The sequence below is a fragment of the Pteropus vampyrus genome, unplaced genomic scaffold (assembly GCF_000151845.1).
Source record: "Pteropus vampyrus isolate Shadow unplaced genomic scaffold, Pvam_2.0 Scaffold56, whole genome shotgun sequence".
Classification (NCBI taxonomy): domain Eukaryota; kingdom Metazoa; phylum Chordata; class Mammalia; order Chiroptera; family Pteropodidae; genus Pteropus; species Pteropus vampyrus.
Window position 1 is genome coordinate 2,172,437 of NW_011888837.1, and position 22,488 is coordinate 2,194,924.

Consider the following 22,488-nt stretch of genomic DNA (forward strand, 5'->3'; position numbering starts at 1 on the left):
TAAAATTGGTGTGGACATAGGAATAAATAAATACCTGTTAAGAATGTGGGAATGTTAAACACTCCAATTCCCCTACTCCTACCACCCACAAGTCCTGTTTTCTAAGTGGTAAGAAACACCGAAGAGTCCACTAAAGTAATTATACTAATGAAGCTTGGAAGACCAACAAGGCCTATTTCCCACTCCTGTACCCAGTTACAGGCAGAAAACTAAAATGGAGGGTGAAGGAGAATAGAAGTGTTGGGGGGGGGGGGGCGGGTCCTTCCACCAACCCTGAAAAGGAAAGGATATCTAACTTGAAACCTAAAAGCTGAGAAGAAACAAAGAGCCAGGGGAAGAACATCGTAGAAAGAAAGTAAGAAGACCCCAAGTGAGAAAGTCTGCATGTTCTAAAAACAGATAGGTAGTGTTACCGGAACACAGCAAATGAGCTGAAAGTAAGGCTAGAACAATATGAAGATCAGCCACACGAAGTCTTATAGGCTAAGTTACGAGTTTAGGTTTTATTCTAAGAGCAACAAGAAGTCATATAACAATTTACATTTCAGAAAGATTAGCCTAGTTGCTGCATTGGAGAATGAAGTATGGAGAGACAAGAGAAGAGAGCGAGGAGATCAAATGAGGAGGCTACTATGAAATCCAAGTAATATAATAGCCTGGGCTAGGATGATAGCAAAGATGGACAGAGGTGAGAAGTTTTCAAGGTATACTTTGAAGGTCCTATGCCCAGTATCCACTCCCATTCTACTTTCCCACCTCATATTTTGGCAACAGAAACACTTTCTTTGGGAAAGCATTCCATGAGTCTCAGGTGGTAATGACCTCTCCAACTCCACCTCCTAGACAGGCTACAAAGACATAACCTAACCCAAATATAAGAGGAGATGGACTAACTCTATAAAAAAAAGCCATAGAAATGAGTCTACAGGTGTTGAACAGAGCTATTTCAGGACAGGACACTGTGGACATCACTCATTTATAGGATCACCAGCATTCAGAACTGACTCAACAGCATATAGGCCCGAACAAAGCATTTTCTTCTTTAGTGACAGTGGCTGGTTCAGGAATAGACATGAGCCAAGGCAGGCCAACAAAATTATTTCGGAAATAAGGAGTGACTTTCTTTTCTTGTACTGCTAGCCATAAGGACAATGTAATCCTAGAATTATATCAGCATAAGACATTAACTATTCTCTAATATTCATACTCCCCTTCCTTTAGCAAAACACTTCTCAAGTTATATCTGAGTATAAGGGTCACATAGAAAAATGAGGTCCTAGGTATGGACATATAACTAAGTCTGGCCGATGAGATGTAACAGGAAGTAATGTTTACAATGCTTTGGTCAATTCCTTAAGAAGCAGCTATCTGTGCTCACCCTTCGTTTTCTTATTTCTCATGGGCTGCCATCCAAAATACCAGACTGGGTGGCTTAAACATCAAAATTTATTTTCCCACAGTCCTTGAGGCTAGAAGTCCAAGATCAAGGTGTTGTCAGGTTTGATATCTTCTGAGGCGTCTCTCGTCAGCTTCCAAAATGCTCTTCACATGGCCTTTTCTGTGTGTGCACGCAACCCTGGTGTTTCTTTCTGTGTCAAAATTTCCTCTTACAAGGCCACCTGTCAGACTGGACACCATCCATATCACCTAATTTAACCTTAATTATCTTTTAGAGGCCCTATCTCAACATACAGTCACACTGAGATACTGGGGGTTAGGACTTCAACATGAATTTTGGAGGGACACAATTCAGCCTATAACAGACGTGATGCCGATAAGCCAGTTTAGACCTTGTAGATGAAGTCCACACCCTAAGGCAGAGCTGTCCAATAAAACTTTCTGTGATGATGGAAATGTTCTGTATCTATACTCTCCAATATGGTAGTCACCGGCCACATGTGATTATTTAATTAAAATTAAATAAAATTTAAAATCCAGACCCTAAGTTGTACTAGCCACATTTCAAGTGCTCAGTAGCCATTCGTGGTGGCTATTGGCTACCACATTGGACAGCACACGTTAAGGGATGGTATAACAAACAGTAGAAATTTAGATCTACATACCACTGGAGGACTATACCCCAAGTACCACATAATCTATCTTCTTTGAACCACAAGTGTTTTAGAGTCTCTGTTCAAATAACCCACCTTAAAGCATAACAGAGTAAATTAGAAGTTGAATGCTACCATAACAAATTCCTAAAAACTCTGATAATGCTTAGAGAACAGGTAGCAAAGAAACACATCTCAGGCTGGAAAGCTAACAACCTCTGCTATGCAGTAGCAAAACAAACCATTTAGTAAAACTCTTGGCCTGCAATAACAAGGAGGGCACATCACATGACTACCAAGTATACAACTCTAAGAAAAGCAATTACAAAATCTCAGAATACTGGTGTGTTAGCTGTTTAAAGAGCAACCAGAAAGATCAACTTAGAACTAAGAGTAAGGCATAAGGCAGTTTACAAGCAGAGGTAGATATAAAAACAATGCCATTCAGTAGCAAAACCTAACCTGTATAAGCCAGTAATTTGGGACCTCTCAGGTAGAGAAAGGCAGCTGCTCCTGTGCTCCAAATACTAGGATAACTTTGTGACCTCACCAGTTCTTCACCAGAAAGGTTAAGAGTGTTGCTTTCCCACCTGTGATGGTTTTTACGAGTTAACTTGTTTGGGCTAACCTAAGAAAGAGAAAGGGAAGGCAGCAGCTATTTTGTAATTACCTTCTCTCAGTTATTCAAATACTAATCTAGGTGCTATTGTAGGGGGATTTTGCAGATACAGCTAACACCCCTAATCAGCTGACTTTAACCTAGGGTAATCATCCTTAATGAGCCTGACCTAGTCCAGTGAACTCTTGAAAGAGAATGGGTTCTTCCTGGCAAATAAGATGCCAAATAGCAACTAAGTCTACAATTGCCCTTCCTTTGCTGGATTTTCCTTTACTGACTCCCTATGGAGAACAGCTTCAGCATATGCCATGGGTTTAATACTGCCTGAGATTTTCCCTTCCTAACTGCCTGCTTTACAAGTCTTGGACTTGCTTTGTCAACCCCCAAGCCGCGTAAGCCAATTCCTTGTAATAAATCTCTTACTACTTATCTATCTCTCTATCATATATAAATCTCCTACTTGTTCTGCTTCTCTCATTAAACCCTGAAACATCATCTAAGATTATTATTTCAGATGCCTTCAGGTTGCCGGGTAACAACAGGGAGAGAGAAACAGGCCTGCGCACAGATCAGTAAAAGAGAGAATGAGCAGATTTTCAAAAATTATGACTAAAAGAGATCTGCTGTAGTTAATGTCACATGATATGGACAACAAAAATCTATGAAGCTTTTGTGAATTATACCACTAAACTACATTACTAGCCTATAAAAACTTATGAGTGAACTTTAACTCTGCAGCCCCTAAATCTATACCAACTGGTGGGGAGCTACAAAAGTTGTGCAATTCTTAGGGATGCCACATTCTCAAATGCCTACTACTTCAGATGTGGTAAAGGAAGATAACAAACAAGGAAGAATCACCTAAGAACAAAGCCAAGGGCACACGCAGGAGTCAAAAGGGCATTCCCTCCAAAGAGCAAAATCAGAGTTTAACCAAGGTATTTACATAGCTGCCAGAGCAGAGTCTTCTCCTGCCCAGAAGGATTTCATTATTAATATGGACCCAATGACTTATCTACTTCCTATTCCTCCCTTCTCCAAAGAAGTTTTTATTATGATTATCCTATTCCTATTCACCACTGTACAACAGATTGAGCAAATCACAGAGAGATACAATGTTTATTATTTTACAGATTACAGGACTGAATTAAGAGGAAAAGCATTATGTAGTTATCCTTTACTTTGAGCTATAGAAGTAACAAGATAGGACTTTGGATTGATTCTCTTGACGAAGAAAAAGGATTATGCGTTGGAAGAAAGGACTGTACAAATATTGGGCAGCCAAGGTTCAGCCTGGTACTTAAGAAGAAAGGCTTAAATTGGAGATATGCACTTGAGCGTCACTAGCCTAGACATCTATAGACACAAGACTAGATAAAATCACCTAAGAAATGAGACGAGATACAAGACAGAAACTCAGCAACGATGTATAATGAGTGGAGTAGGAGGAAGCTAAGACCAACAAAAAGCAAATAGTAATGTATAAACAAGAGAGGATGGTATTACATAAGAAAAGAGAATAGCACTTTGTAAGAGGAAAAACTGAACAAGGTCAAAAGCAACTGAAAAGAGTAAATAAGAAATTAACACAACAATTAAACCGCTATATCCAAAAAGATATCCCTGTATCTTTGGAAACCGTATTTCTAAGAACTTTAAAAAAAAAAAAATACTGGGATGAAAGAGGTCTCCAGAAGTCATAAAAAATAATTCATCTTACTATGCAAAAATAAACAATTTTCTACATTGTGAAAATACTGTAAACAGATAACCGTAACAAATAACACTGTGAAGGATTAATACACATTAATATAGATAGCACCAACAAATCACTAAGATGGCTCTAATAGAATAATGCTAAAACAGTAAATTTTCAAAAGAAATCCTAATGAATAAACATGAAAAGTTACTCAATAATAACCAGAAGAATGAAAACAATAACACTATCTTTTGTTTAAAAGTTTTTAAAAACTAGGAAGACTAACCATTTCCAATAGCATTCTTACACACTGCTGATGGAAATACAACTGGGAGTATTTATCAAATTGAACATGTGCATAACCTCTGGCCCAGCAATTCCATTTCCAAGAATCCATCCCAAAGAAAAATTTTTATACTTAAAAATACTGTAAAAGGCTGTTCACTTCAGTATTACATATGCAACAGCAATGTACTGAAAACTATTTAAATATCTACCAACACAAAGGATCAAGGAAATTATGCACATTCATACTATGAACGTTCTCATATTATGAGAACGAGGCAAATCCTAATGTACTCTCTCAGACACATAGACTCTCACACCCACCAAGAAAGAAACCAGAACATTTGATATATACCAACACAGTAGCAGTATTTACTCTGAGGAAAGAGTGGGATAAAAACCTTTATGTATTAGAAGATTCTTTTTATTAGAAATATGAATGTATTCATTAGTTTTTATAGTTAAATATATAATTATCTGAAAACTCATCTCTTCAATTGATATATTTTAAGAATGCTCATCAATGAAAATTTTAAGATAAAATTTCTAAGTAACAGCTCTGCTCTGCGTGATAGATAATTTGATTAATATACACCAAGAAAAAATAAAAAGATGATTTCAAATAATAATGATTAATTCTGGAGAGTAGGATTATAAGATGATTTTTGTATTCTTTAGATCTTTTGATTTTGTCAAATTTCCACAAATATGTATATGTTTCTACAAATATGTATAATGTTTAATACTTAATTATAAAAACACTAACCTAATTTAACAGATATTAAACACTGCATTCTACCACTGTCCTATAACTCAATTTCTCATATTTTAACACATCTGTATTTGCAGCAACCACAAGTATACTAATATAGCTACCTCTTTTCTTTACTACAAAATCTTCAGGGTAAAATTATAATGGATAATTCTTTGGTGTAATTTAGTTGTCAAGGACACTGTAGAAAAATATCACATATAGACTTCATCTTAAAAAGAAAAAACAAAAATTAGTGAGTATTCCAAAAGACGCTCATAAAAGATGTAAAGTCTACCCTACCGGTATTCAAAAACAAAAATACAATCCCTATAATGAGACCAATTCTAAAGGCATACACAGCTTACATTGAAAACTAAGACTCCCAAGTAATTATACAAGATTAACATCATCTTCATAGTTTTAAATTACTATTAATTTTATCTCAACAAGATTTAAATTTTATAAAGCTAGGAATATTATCAAAATCTCTTAAATCCCTCATAATCCCTAAGTGATTTTGCTAGGTAGGTCTCAATAAGGCTTAAATTTAGTGAGAAAAGTAGACTAATAGCAATATTTATCTTCTAAAAATCATTAAAAATAAAATTCTATCACAGTGCTAAGTTTTCATGTATTTAAGTTCAACAGTTTTACTAACTACATCATATATAAAATCATAAAATCATTTAACTCAACACATATATTATGATTTTAAATACAACTTTTTCCTAGTCACTGAGAAATGACTGAGATTACTGTACACTGAAAACAGCCAAATATAGGATACTCAATAGACATATGCCAAGTAAAAGAATTAACTCCTATATTGCATCTTGCAATAGTAAGAACTACACAGAGGCCTTGCAACAGGACTATTCTTGTTATTAACTTCATATAAAAAATAAGAGGGAAAGTTGGCATAGAGAAGTAAAGAGATAACAATGGGGTCAAAGACTAAACTGGAAATAGAACTGGTGTAACACAAACAGGAAGACTTCCTTTTCTTCTCAGGTTTCATATTTACGGTGATAGGAAAAAGGAAAAGAAAAACAGAACTCCATGTTATTTATTCCAAATTTAAAACTAATGAAACCAATTTTTTTCACAGATCTCTCTGAAATGTTTTTCAATCACAGGTTCTTTAATTAAAAGATAATCCACGAGGAAAAAAAAACCAAGAATTAATTTTAGAAGAGGTTTTTATTTCTTCACTTTCCTTTTTTCTTTTCTGTTCCTTTCTTTTTTGGGAAAGTAAAGGAAATAGAGGTATATAAAAAAAAAAAAAATGATAAATGAGGCCAAATGATAGCTCGGGAGAAGGATATGCCCTGCTAGAGATGCATAGTTATAGACTAGTTTCATAAATTTGTCATACCTAGCCAATACTTATAAATAACCTCAAAAAATGAGAAATGCGTTTACTTTTCAAAACTGAAATAACATTAATACACCTCACGTTTTTCTGTTATGATTCAGTGTAACTGAATTTGAGCATTAATTACAAAGTAATAACAATAAAATTAGTGTAATCTGCAGTCCTCCTTGATCATGATTTCTATCACTAAACCTCTAATCATTTTTAAACTCTCTCTAGAACTGCCCTAGTTGTAGAGATCATTTTCATGGTACAGAAGGCAGAAACCTATATAATCTATTTTGTATAGCTGTATCATAACATTATTTAAATAAAAATTATGATTTTGGTTATCTCCAATACCTCATTTAATCTCATTATGCTTAACTTTTATTGAAAAAAAGCATGCTTTTTCAGACAATTTACCCAAAATGGCATTTCCTTTACCCATGACTCAAAAAACCTATTTAACATTTTCAATCTATTCCCAACAATCTTGTTGTTCATTCCCATCAGCACAATTCACTATGATATATCTGTACACTTTAAGATTTCATCACATATCAAAATTAGTTTACAAAGAAACTAAATAATATTGCCTCCAAAAGGAATTCCTAAAGTCTATAATCTTTACATTTTTTTCAACCTGATCCTCTTTGAACTCTAGCCTCATCCAAAAGTAAACTTAAAATGTCAACTCTGTAACAGCCCAGGTAATGTTTATGAGTTCTGTAGGATGGCAGGTACCTTAAATTTTGCTTTCAATTAGGTCTATATTAACTTCGACTTTCATAGCATCCTTGGGAAAATAAAATCCAACATGTTGCTTTTTGATAATTAAAATCCCAAATTATAAATCAAGATAAATTATACCTATACTGCTCCACAATTCCACTTCCCCTCATGACAGAATAATAGTTTCTTAAGGAAAAAAAAAAAAAAGGATTAAGAAGTTAATAAGCACCATTAAGTCAGGAAGGGCATTTTGCTTCTGGGTGGCAAGTGGATAAGCATAACTACCAGAAAGGAAAGGTTCTTGGGACTAGAAGAGTATTCACATTTACCCATCACCTTCTATTATCTAATGACTTATTTTCCCAAAAGGTAGAAGTTGAGAGTCAGATTTGGCATAGGTTACCAAGGATACTGGTGCCCCCTATTGGTACTAACAAAAACATAAGTGGCACCAGCAGCCATTATTTCACATACCATTATGAAGTGAAAATTCCTTTTCATCTATGGTCGAGCATGGAAAAATTATAAGTTCATTACATACATACTTCCGACCCACTGTTATCTTCAAAAACAAAAAACAAAAACAAAAACACAGGATAAACTACTGTTATAAATGCAAATACACTGCCTAAGGACCTAAAAAAATCAACCTCTTAGTCAACTGGAAGCTAGTAGAAGCAATCTAGGTAATTCTACTGAGTTTCTGAGAGCCAAAATGTGCTGCTTTGATGATTATTCAACAATGAAAACTTTTACAATACTAACTCCAATTAGGCTGGTGAGGTTTAACAATGACTAAATTGAATAATTAGAATCAATTAAAACATCTGACAAGAAGGGGTCTACCATAAATAGCTGCAATGAAGTTTTGATACCTTAAGACTTGAGGTCCCAAGTATTTCCACAGTAAGTGGCTAAAGAAGAAATATTTATAAACTTTTACTTCAGAGATCTGACGTCATGAAAACCTAGCAGACGTAAGAATACACATTGTACAGTGCAGGAGATATAAAGAGGTATAAGACAAGGTTTCTGTCTTCAGATCTGACAATCTATAGTAGACTAGATGAAAACTGCCTCATCAATTAAAAGGCAAAATATGAGCATTTAAAAGAAGAGATGATAGGTATAGGGCTAGTTTACTACTGGAAAGATGCCTGCTTGATTCCCCCCTACCACGGCAGCGACAATGTTTCAAAATAACATGGTGTGAGGGAGGAGGTGGTCACAGACATCTAATGAAAGTTTTGTACATACTATGGAAGTAGGAGAGGAAAAAAAAAAAAGACTTATAAGCACCTTCAACAAAAGCTTGTGTTTAATTTCAGGGTATTCACAGCCTATCAAGACCTCAAGTTAACTCCTATTTAAAAATAATTTTTTTTTATTAATAAAGGATAACCTTGAAAAGTAAAACTCTTGAGACGGAAGCAACAGACTGCCTTTAGAGGATAGTTTTCATTATAAAATAGTTTCATTTTATTAACAATTCTTGATTCTAGATGGTGAGAATATGAATATATTTATCTGTACTTTACTATAGTTCCTTTTTCAATGAGTTTTTCAGACCAAGAAAAGGAAAAACCTGTCTTCAAATGGTGGCCCTACTGCCAAAAGTATCTTCCTCTATACTACCTAATTTGTTTTAACATTTTATAAAATGCCAATATCAGAGTGCACTTAACATCATACAGCATAAAAGAGCATGGAATGAGTGAGTGAATGAGGGAGTAGGCTTTGAATTGAACAGACAAAGGTTAAGCCTTACTCTGCCATTTATTAGCTATGTGACAATAAGAAGTTACCTAAAACCCTGCTAAGCCAGTATCTTTGCCTCTAAAATAAATATTTCCCTTCCCAACATGCGTATACTTCTGAAACTATTAAGGTATACATTTAACCATTTAATCTCACTCTCATACCTCTCCAAACCTATATTTAATCATTGGTGCATTTTCAAATCAATGTATTTTAAAAGTTTTGTTCACCATTGCTTACCCAGTACAGCAAAATGCCTAGCATATAGTAAGAACTCCAAACATTTATTGAATAATGAAACAAATATGACACCTATTTCATAGGCTTATTGTGAAAATAAAATGAGAATACATGAAAACTGTATTAACTCATTTAATTCTCATAACAGTGCTATAAAGTAAGATCTACTATTATCCCACTTACATATGAGAAAAATGAGGTGGAGAGAGGTTAACTTGCACAAGATCACAAAGCTAGTGAGTGATGAATCAAGGATTTGAATACAAGCTCCAGTCCACGTTCTTAACCATTATGTTAGACCTGACACACGGTAGACACTGAATAGTTTTTATTAAGTTTTTTAAATGTAAACGTATCTAGGAGGCTTAAGACATTACTTATCAAGACATTCAATAATCAATGTCAATTGGTTTAACTGGCTTTCCCCCTACTACCTATGGAAGATCATCATCACTAAGAGAAGTAATTAAGTAATTGAAAGATGTTGAAATCCAAACTTCAGCTATTTGGAAGCCCTGGATCTAAGAAGACATTCTATTCCTTCTCTTGGTTTCCCAAATGAATTCTGGATGCTCCCTAGGTACTAGTTATTTACTGGGGGGGAAAAAAAAATTTTTTTTTTTTTTTAATCAAATACAGTGCTTAAGGATAGGAAACAAAACAATTACGAAAGAACTATTGCTTCAAAAAGCTTAACGTCTAGTTTACAAATACTGCTTCAACAATTAAGAGACAAAAATGGGAAACAAGCTTCTCCGGACTAATCTGGGACTCTACCATTACAACAGAACTTAGATGGCATTTTTTCCATTAAAAAAAAAAAAAAGAATTTGGAAGTGAACTAGAGGAAACACATCTACTTCTGAAATAATTTTCCTTTCTTTCTCATTCTCAAACCTACCTCTTTCATGTCAATAAACAGATTCTCCCAAATCCTTTCAAAATTGAGTCAGTACTAATTTGCTAACTTCCTTTGTCTAAAATCTCTTCATTAAGTTGGTTTCTTAAATGTAAAGTCTTAAGTTACCTATAAAAATATACAATTCTGATCAACTACTATTGTATTTACATTTTATGCAAACGAAAATGTTTTTGAACTGATTCTGACCTTAACAGAAAGTTTTTCCCTTTGACTTCTGCTTTAGCAAATACTGATGCAAATTAAATTAAAAATGCATTCAATAGAATGCAATGTTATTTCTAAAATGGAGTATCAACCCTTGTAATTTCAATGTTTTTCTTTGCAATATTCGAGTAAGCAAATTTAGTCCACTAATTTGAAAAGTGCATCACAGCAATATGAGAAATAAAAATGGATTTCCTAACATAAAAAAAGTCACCCACTGAAAGACAAGATAATCATACACCTTTCCATTTTATTCTAAGATTTTGTGTCAAATTGGGTGGCAGGGATGGGAGAGCTCTTGGTCTTACACTTTTCTTTCCAGATATATCTGAAGTTACACAGATTATCGAAAACATGATTATTCTATTCAGAAATACTGCAGAAAAAATTCAGTTCTCAGTAACCTACGCTAACATTTAATAAGAATTTGATTCAAATAAATCTCTTGTTTAAATTGAATCTTCTTTCCTTCCAAGTGTTCCTCTTTCAGCAGATACTGAGAATATCCAGCTAGCATTTCTTCACGGCAAATGTATATATTGTTAAATTATCCTCCATTTTTTTCAGGTTAAATACTTCAACCTCAAAACCATCACCTTTCATATTCCTTTTGAACTTTTTGATGATTTTTTACTGGAAGAATAATCTCAAGGATCACATCCACATTTTTCACTGCGCAAAGAGTAACATAACGAATTAGAAAAAAGAACTTAAATACAATGAGCATTCGCCATAGATTCCCTAGAAATTTAAACTTCTGCTGACATGTAAATAAAATGATAATAGAGTGAAAAACACTGCACGACTCATCCATTTAGCTTATGATGTAGTGACTGCAATGTTTATTTACCTCTTTATTTTGGTCAAGGATGGAGGAATACTATACTCCTTTCTATCTGCTCATCCCTCATCATGTATCTTAGATTTATTTGTAATGATTGTACTTCCTTACACTTATTTATTTTGACTCATCGTCATAACAAATGACAAACTATTTACACAACTATACAGAAGACAGAACAAAGTATATTAAAAACAAAGAAACATTCCCCTAGTTGATCGAAGTTAACATATACCATTCCTGTTTTTCAAGGAAAACAAACCTGACTCACAAAATTGACACACCTACAAACTTAAGGCTATTCCACATGATTTAAGAAATTACTAGAAGTTTTGCTTATCAGGCAAAAATCCAATGGACAAAACTACCTATGAAGTTCACAGCATAATATACCAGTAAGTTCTGCACGGAACTTGATACTGAGTTCCAAACTAGAGCTTAATATTTTGTCTGAGAACTTAAAATCTTAATAAAATATTGGTATTTGCCCACGGCAGTATAATTGTGTTACTTTACAATTTACTACCTACTTTCTGAAAGAGGTCAGAAGGGAAATAGAAGGAAATAAACTGTCAACTGTCATAAAAAGTGTACTGGTCTGAACTACTAGAAAACTTTGATTTCTACTTTTGCTACTACCCACCAAAACCAGTTTCCTCTAAGCCCTGTTTTCCTCATTTTTAAAATAAAAGGGTTGAACTACGTTAACTCTAAAATGTTTCTCATCTCTGTGAAGAACCATACAGTTGAATGATTCTAACTACCATAACAGATTTTATTGGAAATAAGGATTCTATCACATCTTTCCCTTCATTGTTTCAAATGCAGCCTGAGCAACACACTATCCTGAAACATCCAATTAAGTCAATACAAAAATCTATCAATACAAACCTATCCACAGAATTTAACAGTTAATGGAATAGGAGGGAGTGTCCATCTTTTTGGTATTCGTATTTGAACTATTACAACTCTACCTGTATAACTCTACCCAATCTGAGGTAAAAAAGAATCTGGTCTTCTACCGATAGACAAATCTCAAACTCTTTAAAAGTTATGTCTCTATTTAAGCCGAATCAAAGATCCAATAATGCAGTTTTCAAAAAATCAGTCCTTGCACCAAATTAAGCTCTGTTTGTGACAGAATAAATGGCAAGTGGTACCTCTAGATATTTCAATTGTGCTCTCTATAACTGAACTTATAATCAGCCTTTAAAGCTGTTTTCCTCCTTCTGTTACTTTAAGTTACAACGTCTTCCTCCAGATCAAAATTTTCTGGTTTCCATTTCAGAGAGTGGACAAGAGAGTGACAAAAAAGCTGGTAACTAATAAAACTAACTCTTAGTTTGTTGTCAGCGTTTGTTTTACTGAGCTTTTGGGTTCTATGGCCTTTTCTGAAGAACAAGGTCCTGCAACGCCGCCTGTCTGTGGGCCCAGGAAAAATTATAAAGTTATTATGAAACCAGATCACTAGGACAAACCAAAGGCCTTCCTATTCCAACTCACAACCAAGCCTGGCTCCAAGTGGACTCTTTAGCTGCCCCATATCATCTGGAAAACGGCAGGGCCAAACATAATTCTTCCTAAGGAAGCATTTGAAAATGTATGTGAATGTATATGTAAAGATCAAATATCTTTTTCATCCAGTAGGTTTTACATAAATGTGTATGGCTATAAGATCAGTTCATCCAAAATCCTTAAAAGATGGAGGAAGTGAAGGTTACTTCCTTCAGCGGCCACACTATAGTTGTGAAAAAAAAACCAGCAGCAGAAAAGTATGGAAAAGTACAGCTTCTCACGTGTCTCTCACATACACAGATACTTAGCTGTAAGTCCATTACAACCAAAGCTCGCCCCAAACTGCTCCTTGAACCTCACGATTGGGAGAAATTTATCAACTTCCTAGTCGTTCCCAAGGGACTCGTCTACCTATTATCTTACCCCTCCCGCTTTGGTCCCGCCCCCGCCCCACAAATAAGTTGACCCTACTGGCCCCAGGCAGACCCCACCGGACGTGCAAGGAGGGAAATCTGACCAATTCCCTCTATCCCTGGGTAGCGTGCGGTTCACCGACTCCGTGGACTCTGTGGTCCTCCCACCCCCCACGTGTCAGCTACCCTCCCCCACAGCCCCACACTTCACGATTTAGCCCGGGGAAAGAAAGAGGGCAGTGGAATCCTGGCCCCTAAGATAGATTAGCCCACAGGAATCTGTCCCACCGCAAGTGCCCTCCCACCTTCGGCCCCCACCCTTCACAGTCCCCTCCACCCTCCTTCCTTTAAAGCAGGCCTTGCCTCAGAAACCTCCTCTTCCTCGTCGTCGTCGTCCTCCTCTTCCTCGCTGTTGTTGCTGCTGGTGCCGCCACCGCCTCCACCACCTCCGCCGCCGCCGCTGTTGTCGCTGTCGCTGCTGCTTTCGCTGCTGCTGGGGGGTCGGCAAGTCCGGTTACGCTTGGCCTTGTGGTGTTGCTGCTGCTGCGGCGGCTTCTTCTTCAGAAGCAGGTCGCAGACTCGCACCATCCCACGAGGAGACGAGGCCGAGCGAGCCCCGCTGCTGCCGCCGCCAACGCCGCTGCCGACCTCCGCCGCCGTCGCCGCGGGGGGGCCCGCCACAGCTGCCGCCGCCGGGGGGCTCCCTTCTCCCTCAGCCGCCGCCGCCGCCGCCGCCGCCACCGGAACCGTCGCCTTCTCCATCCCCAGGGAAAGAGGGAGGGCGCGGACGGGGGAGGGGCGTGGGGGCTACGCTCTACCGCGACTTCGGCCGCACCAGGGCCGACACTGTGCTCGGTGCCGCCTCCGCCGCCACCGCCTCGGTCACCTCTACTGCCGCTGCCGCCGCCGCCGCTCCGCCAGCTCTCACCTCGTCTCGCGATACTAAGGGCGGGGAGCCTAGCAATGAGAAGGAGGGAGGAGGGGAGCGTGAAGGAGCAAAGGGGGGGCGGGGGAGGTGAGACGTAGAGGAAGACCCGGGTGTCGGGAGACCCAGAGGAGGGGGGACTTCCAACAGGCGAGGGAAGTGTGCCTCGGGCGACTTCCAATGGGGGTTCGGCGCGAGCAGAGGATGACCCCGGGTACTACCGTAGCGCCCGCAAGCGCCTGGATTTCTTTCCTCGCTATTTCCCCCACTCACAGCACTTTAGCCCTCCCTTCTTCCTTCCTCGCTTGGGTCTAGAACGCAGCCGCAGGCGGAAGTGCAAGTGACGCCATCATCCGTCGCCTGAGCGTGGCGCGCGGGTGGCTGAAAGACGAAAGTGAGATTTCGAGGGCCAGTCCTAGGGCCCCGTGGGTGGGCAATGCCGCGGCGCGTGGAACGCGCGGACGGGCAGGCTGGAGAGAAGCCGCCCGGGGCCGGGTGGGAGGCAGGTGCGAGAGTGTGCTCCAGACACTGTTAGCGGCAGGCCGGGGCACCGGGATCCGGGAGGTGGGGCTCCGTTCTGCACTGCTGTACGTAGTTTTATTCCTGGCCATTTTTTTTTTTTCGCTGCCAAATCGTGAGTTAGGGCTTTGGATCTTGAGAGATGGCCTAGTGTAAGAGAAAGAGCCCTCTTTGCCTAGTTCAACTCTTAGTTTATAGACTTGTACCCGAGTTTACACTCGTTTAATATGGAGTTCGAGTAGGTGATATCTGATCACGACAATTCTGAAGTTTCCAAAGGGGAGAAGGAAACAGGATCTGTGCCAGACTTTGCAGACGATTCCCTGCATGACCCTGGTTTAGTTCTTCCACTCTTCACCGACTCAGCTTTTATCTGTAAAGTTAATATTCTTTCAAAGAAAACGTTGTCTATGCACCTCTTTGAAAGAATATTGTGATGGGGATTGCGAGTTCATTTGTAGATGTCTGAAGAACTTACAGGACTTTTGAAATAATAGCGTAGCTTATTAAACTCAGAATTATCCCTTTCTGGTCCAATAAGCACAAGGAAAATGAAGCAGACCTCAAAGGCAGATCTACTGGCACAAGATGAAAAGTATGTCTCAGCTGACATAGTTGCCGTTTTAAGACTGCTAAGTTTAGCTGTGTGTGCTTGAATTTTTTTAGCATTTTTTTTTCTTTTTAGTATTGGCTTACCGTATGAAATGTGGGCAGTTGCCAGTACTCTGCAGAGTACTATGGCAGAATTGGCAATGACTGAATCAATTCATTCAAACAAAAATTTATCATGTGCCTACTGTGTGCATAGTTCAGGAAATCAAAGTCTCTTTTTCCAGAGGCTTTACCATGTAATAACTGCTGAGTTCCTGTGCAGAAAACTACATGTCGTAGTATATTTTACCACTACAGATTTAGGTTCTATAACCTCAGCTGTATTCATTTCTCCTACTTATTCATCCCTCCTATTGTATTCATCCCTTCTTCAGCACCTTTGTCTCCCTTCCCACCAGAATACTTTCTGCAGTCTTTAAATTCCAGCCACATTTCATTATATGACTGCTTAAAACTTCTCAAGAAAATCAACGGTATTAGGCATAACCTCTTCCAAATGCTAGAAACTTAGATGTTCTGGGTCTTTCCTTTGCTCCACTATCAGAGGAATGAGACACTCCCCTGCTCTTTATACAGGATGAATTATCTATTTGTACCCTAGTTCCATTTCTTTCTTTCTCTTCCATTAATTATCTTTCTTTTCTTTAATCTTTCGTGTTTCTGGTTCCACTTTATTTGCTTTCCTTCACAAGCTTTAAAGAGCATTCTACATTTGATGTCTCTGTTTGTTATCTGAAATTCACTCATTAACCCTCTGTAGTCCAACTTCTATTCCTATTACACTACCAAAAATGCTCTCCTAAGTAATCTCATTATTTAGAAGAAACTGAATTCTTACTCTTTTATGTAGTTGTGAAATGATTATCTTGTTGGGACTAGTAGAATAAAAAACCTATTAGAATGGAGTGACTTTGTTATTTTTAGCTAGAATATTTTTTCTTTTAGAACCGTGTGGCAGAGACTTGGCCAGCCATTCATGAAACTTATTTTTTCTCCCTGGATATACAGCTAGACTAAATTCCCAATTTCCCTGACAGTCGTGGCTATGTGTTTGACTTTTAGGGGAGATGGATCACAAAATGCCTGTGCAATATTTCATTGTTGTTTTGCATCTGTATTACCTAGTGTCTCACATTTTTCTCTTAATGATAGTATATCGTTACCTGTCCCTGATCTTTCCTATACATTGGGTTTGCTGGGACAGAGAGTGATATTAGAGAGAACTTGTCTTTTTAGTTCATAGGTTGCATCTGGACCTAATGAAGAAGATTGCATATTACCTAAAAATCTAGACTTTAAGCCTGACTTTGTCACTGAATAGACCTTTATATTGTCTCCATTGGAGTAGGATGTGTTTTATGTGTGGGAAGAGAGGTAAAATAGGTATTTAGTGATCAGAATAGTGAACTCTTGCAGACACTATATTTTTTCTCTAGGCACACACAGTTAAATTATATTTCCCAGCCTCCCTTTCAATTAGGCTTACCTGTTACATGTGCCAATTAGGTTCTAACTAGTGGAATGTGAGCAGAAATGATGTTCTCCTATTGCAGCTCTGGTCCCTAAAACCACATGAAAAGTCCTCCAAGATCTCTCCATTCCCCACCAACCTGAGGCAGATGAACACATTGGAAGCCATGTGTTGAAATGGTAAAGCCACAATGTGAAAGGACTGGTTTCCTGAATCCATTTGGAGGATAGCTGCCTGCCTATTACGAATACTGTGGTAGAGTTCATATTGTGTTTCATTGGGATGAGAGTTTAACTAAGGTAGAGCTGCCCTTCCTTCCCCTGGTTCAGCTCCCCATTACCCGACCCTAACTCCCATACTACGGAGTGGGACCATGAATCAGGCCAGCCAGAGTACCCTATTCCTCAGTTATAATGATTGGTTCAGAAATGAGCAGGTTAAAAAAAATGAAGTCAATCAAAGAGAGCCTCATTTTGGCTAGCACTATTAAGGAAGATGCACCTCATTCTGGAATTAAGCAAAAACTAATTATGGCCTTTGGCATCATCTGGAGTGAACCTGCTGAGAATGAAATTATTGCAACAAAATGGAGGCACTCTTAATTGTATTGCAAGATGAGAAAAGAGCCCATGAATTGAGGCATTTCTTGGCTCTCTTCTTAGGGTGGAAACCCTAAGAGATAAGGGACAAATACAGCAAGGAAGACCTCAGAATTCAAAAACAAGGAGCTTACGGCTTCTGCCCTGCTTCCTACCTGGAAGTTTGCCTGATGTAGGCAACTTCAATCAAGTAGAAATGGTAGCATGATATGTTTAAACCGAAAGGACCAGGCAACACTGATAACCACTCCTGCATGTTCCTTGACTAGAGTGGACTAAAAAAGAAATCCAGAATTCCTTAAGTATATTAATTTGGTTCACAGTAATAAGCCTAATTGCTTTCCAGGGGCTTACTGCAGTAAAAGTTGGTGGAAAATCATGTCAGAGGCTGTGGTATGAATCCATGGGTTGTATAGAGCAGCGGTCCCCAAACTTTTTGGCACCAGGGACTGGTGCTCCTATGAGAATCTAATGCCTGATGAGCTGAGGTAGAGCTGAGGCAGTGATGCTAACTCTGGAGAGCAGCTGCAAATACAGATGAAGCTTCACTAGTTCACCTCCTGCTGTGCAGCCCGATTCCTAACGGGCCACGGGACCAGTACCAGTCCACAGCCTGCGGGTTCGGGACCTCTGGGATAGAGGATCCTATTGAGAGGATACTAACATCTGTAAGTTCCAAGGTAAGGGTACAGGGAAAACAATCACACTTTGAGAGAATAGATTGCAAGTTGTAGCAACAGTGGACCTTGTAGCAACAAATTCAGATAGCAAGCAGACCAGATTCCCTTCTGCCAATGCCATGATGGTGAAGATCTTATCTCTAGAAACCATATAAAATCTTAGAGATGAAAACTTAATAATGCCTTCAAAGCTAAATTCCCTAACCTTGAATTCAAAATCAATGTGAAATTCAAAACAAAATGTTAATCTGGAAGAGAATGAGAAATTTCAAAATAGCAAGATTTGGATTTTTATTCCTGACTAGTACATAAAATAGTACCAGTGTCAACAAAGGACACACCCTAAAATGTAGAACACACGCATCTAGGTGGGATTCACAGTAATAAGGATTTCTCAGCCTTGGCTAGGAGGTTTGACAATAGTATGCTGTAGCAAGCAAGCAACCTGTTGAATTTTAGGTCTTAGACTACGTTTATATCAAGATTGAAGTTTTAGGTGAACTGATAGAAAAACATCAGGATTTTGGAGTGTGTCCATGAGAGAGGTCCTACAAGAAAGGGATGCACTTCCGTTCAAGCTAGCTATCTAATTGCAGAAGAAAGAATATATTTCTAAGACACTCCCTTTCCACATGTATTCAGTAATCCACATGGCTAAGAAGAATAAGCCTGCAGCTTGCAGGTTTGGAAAATCCATACTCTGTTCTGAGCTGAGGTTAGTACAAAGGTGGGCATCTGGAAACACAGTAAAAGATAACATTTGAATCCTGAGAAAAGCCTGATACCGATCACCTGAAGCATCCCTTGCTGTATATATCCTGTTTGACAAAAGTTGACAAATTAGTCCTATTGTCAACCCAATGAAGCCATTCACTGAGATGCAATTTGGACTAGTGGATAGAGATAAAACCTAGCCGCATTACCCCTAAACTCATTCTTCAGCTTATAATTTTGGCTACAAAGGTCAAAATAGAAAAGCTTAGTTAAGTTTAGTTGCCTGGAGGGTAGACATTGCATTCCAACCTTGAAACACATTGCTAAGGGATAGAAAACCTTCACACACAACTGTGGTTTTGGTTTCTAAACCACAGTTACCAAAAAGCAAAGTGAGCAGCAGGCAACTAAGATTTCAAGAGAACTGTGTTGACAGAAACATGAAGCTTTGTAAACAAAGACCTACTACTGCTTAATTCTAGTACTTATGTGTGTGCAAGAGGTAAGGGAGCACCTTCCAGAGACCAAACTCAAGACCACTACATTTGACTGACCAAAGACCTCATCTGCTAGCTAATTCTGGTACTCTTACTTTCTTTCTTAAGTATATGTCACTATTTACAGTTGCCTTTAGTATGCTGTACCATGAAGGGTACATCCAGACCTAACCAAAAGAACTCTCGGTTTTCAAGCAAGATACAATAACTGGGTGAGACTTTGGCATGTCTCCCACTGAGAATAAGAGTATTTCAGTTGTCCATGGGATAATTACAGCATTTTAGGCTAGGGCATTTTTGAAATTACTGAAAGAAGCACAGGCATAGATGTTGGGTAGTCAAGAGGTAAAATGTAGTGGATAACGCTTGCTTTTTGTATGTCTATCTTTTTAGGAAATGCCTTTACCCTACTTAATAAAGCTATTAATTGTATGACTTTTCCTCCTTGCCCTACATAAGCCAAGCCAGTCTTTCCAGAATCATCTATGAAAGTTTCGCCGAGACTAGATCTGCTACTACCTACCTTTGACACAACATGGAGCAAACCTATCTGAACACATAGCAAGAACAGAAACAGGCGAATATGAAGAATAGAAAGAGAGTAGAGTCTAGATGATATCATTTGAAATCCAAGATCATAGACTCATTCATTGTTCTTCATTAATTAAGTGGCCACTAAGTTCTGCCTTTTCTTCCACCCACCTCTGCCATCCTAATTTCAGCTATGTTAAGTAGGTCTTATTCATTTGCAACTAAAATAGCCCTGACCAATATGGTACCCTAGGTGGTAAAGTCCCATGCTTAGAGAATCTTACAGAGCAAAGATTAGGGCCCCACCAACACCACCATAGAGACACGCCTCAATTACCTTCCTCAGAGAAACTGATTTTATTAAGGAAGATAGTAATTTGTGATTACTTCCTAATTGCCAACATCATTTAGCCTCTTTTCAGCTTCTACCTTACCTAACTCTTGTGGAATTTGACATCAGTCATTGCAGTTTCCAATAAAATAGTTCCCCTCCTCTTGTCTAGCTTCTGAACAGTTTGGGAAATAAATCAAAAGACAGAAATGGGGGCCACAATATTACTTTATTACTGATTAAACTAAGTCGTTGATGTTGCTTAGTGTGAAAATCAAAAATGCCTGCCAACTGATTCCCGGAATCTGGCAGATTTATACCTCTAATTTCTAAGCAACACTTGAATTCAGTCTGTGGACAACCTTGTTCTTGGAAACTAGAGGACAAAGCTAAGTCAGACATTCTTCACAAATTTACTAATGTAAGTCACTCGATCTCCCTAAGTGTAGAGAAAGACCTGGAACTAGCTGAGTTTCTTTTACGGGAAGCAAACATAAGAAGCAAGCAAGACGCTTTCTCTATTAGAATCAAGGACCAAATCCTATTTGAAGCCTACTCTCCTTAGTTTCCATGATAACCTTCTACTTGCTTATCTCTAATCATTCCTACTTTGTTTTCCTATAGGCCATTCTTCCTCTCTCTGGCTCTTAAATGTTAAGAGTTCCCCATGATTCAGGCCATTGCCCTATTTCTATATTACATATTCTTTCTAAGGAATCACAATTAGGTTCACAATTTCAATTACCATGTTTAAGGGTAATGAATTTATAAGCCTTATCTCCAGCCCATAGAGATCCAGGGTTACCAGTGGAATTACAATGTTAAAGCTAAAGTGTTCTTAACCTTCGTCTCCAACCTAAACATCCAAGATTACCAAATCCTATTCTTTCTGTATCCTCATTATTGAATTACTTTCTTTGTTCTCACAGCCACTGCCTTAATTTGGCTTCTACCATCTTTCACCCATATTGCAATAATCTTAATGTCTCTGACTCTGACTCTGCTCCATTTTATCCTTCACATTGCTACATGAGTTCCTTCTCTACTTTCTAAAAACAATGTTATCCTACTATTATTCTGAATGCAAAAACAGTACACATTCATTGTAGAACGTTAAGAAAATAAGGAAAATCACACGCAAAGGAACATATACCATCAGCTAGAGACAGCCCCCGCTGATATTTTAATACAAACTTTTTCAGTGTTTTCTATGTACTTTTAAATAAAATGAGAATGCTGCCTTTTAGCATTCACATATATATGCCTAATCTCATGGCATTAAATGTCCTCTATAATACCATTTGTATTGAATATATATAATCGATATATCAATTTTTTTTTAAGACAAGCATTGAAAACTGGTAGACTATAACCAAAACTAGTATATGGTGTTGCTATATTTTGTCATCACAGCATTTGAAAGTTGTTTGAATTTTTAATGTCTTTGCACAAGATACGCTCTCTTCAATTCCCTTTGGTTTCCACAAATTCCTGTTATTCCCAGTGTATTCTCTCATTTTTGTCACCTACCTGTTTTATTTTGTTATTGCTGTTGTTTTTGTGTGGGATTGGTTTTTTTTTTTCTTTAGCATTTGAGTTGAAAGGACAATTTATCCAACATAAAAATGTATTTTTATTTATTTGCCTAGTATTTGTATTCGCCTACTATGCACCAAGCACTGTGTTAAGCAAGAAAATGGTAAGCAGTACAAACATGGTCCTTTATACCTTGAAACGCAGTGTGAGACACCCAAATAAAAATTACTGCTATAAGTGAAACCTAACCTAGGGACTTTTGTTTCATTGTGGGGGTGGAGCTTTCTTGAGGAAGTAATGTTTGAGAACTATAGTAGGAACTACTTAAAAAAATTTATTACTGGTCAAAGTAGTATATGTGCAAAAGTCTTCAAAAGAAGATATTCTGTCAAGAGCTGAAACAGAAAGTGAATGGAACAGTGTTTGCAAAATGAGGCTGAAGAAGTTAGCAGGAGCTGGATCATTCAGGGATTTGTGGATGATACAGAGGATTCTGAGACAGATACGGAGATGCAATTTGGTTCCTGCTAATTGCTATCTATCCAATGACCCTTTCTTTTATTTAGTCACTTCTTGTATGACATGATTTTGAGCTCTCTTTCATCTTCTGGTTATTCTTTTTTGGAATTTATAATTTTCTTAGTCTCCTGTTCTGGAAGTAGAGCCAAGTAAGAAATTGTCAT

The 22,488-nt window shown here is 38.0% G+C and overlaps 1 protein-coding gene across 4 annotated transcripts in view; it reads right to left on the reverse strand.

Annotated features, from left to right (window-relative positions):
- The window catches only part of ANKRD17 (ankyrin repeat domain 17), a 149,697-nt gene extending 135,070 nt beyond the window's left edge, over positions 1 to 14,627 (reverse strand). For 2 of the 4 annotated variants that reach the window (XM_011360521.2, XM_011360519.2), the window contains exon 1: positions 13,754 to 14,283. In XM_011360521.2, coding sequence (XP_011358823.1) covers positions 13,754 to 14,152 — 399 coding nt within the window. In that variant the 5' untranslated portion in view covers positions 14,153 to 14,283. Of the gene's footprint in view, positions 1 to 13,753 lie in introns of all 4 variants that reach the window. The other 2 variants (XM_011360518.2, XM_011360522.2) reach the window with 2 other exon arrangements.
- Positions 14,628 to 22,488: the final 7,861 nt, after the last annotated feature.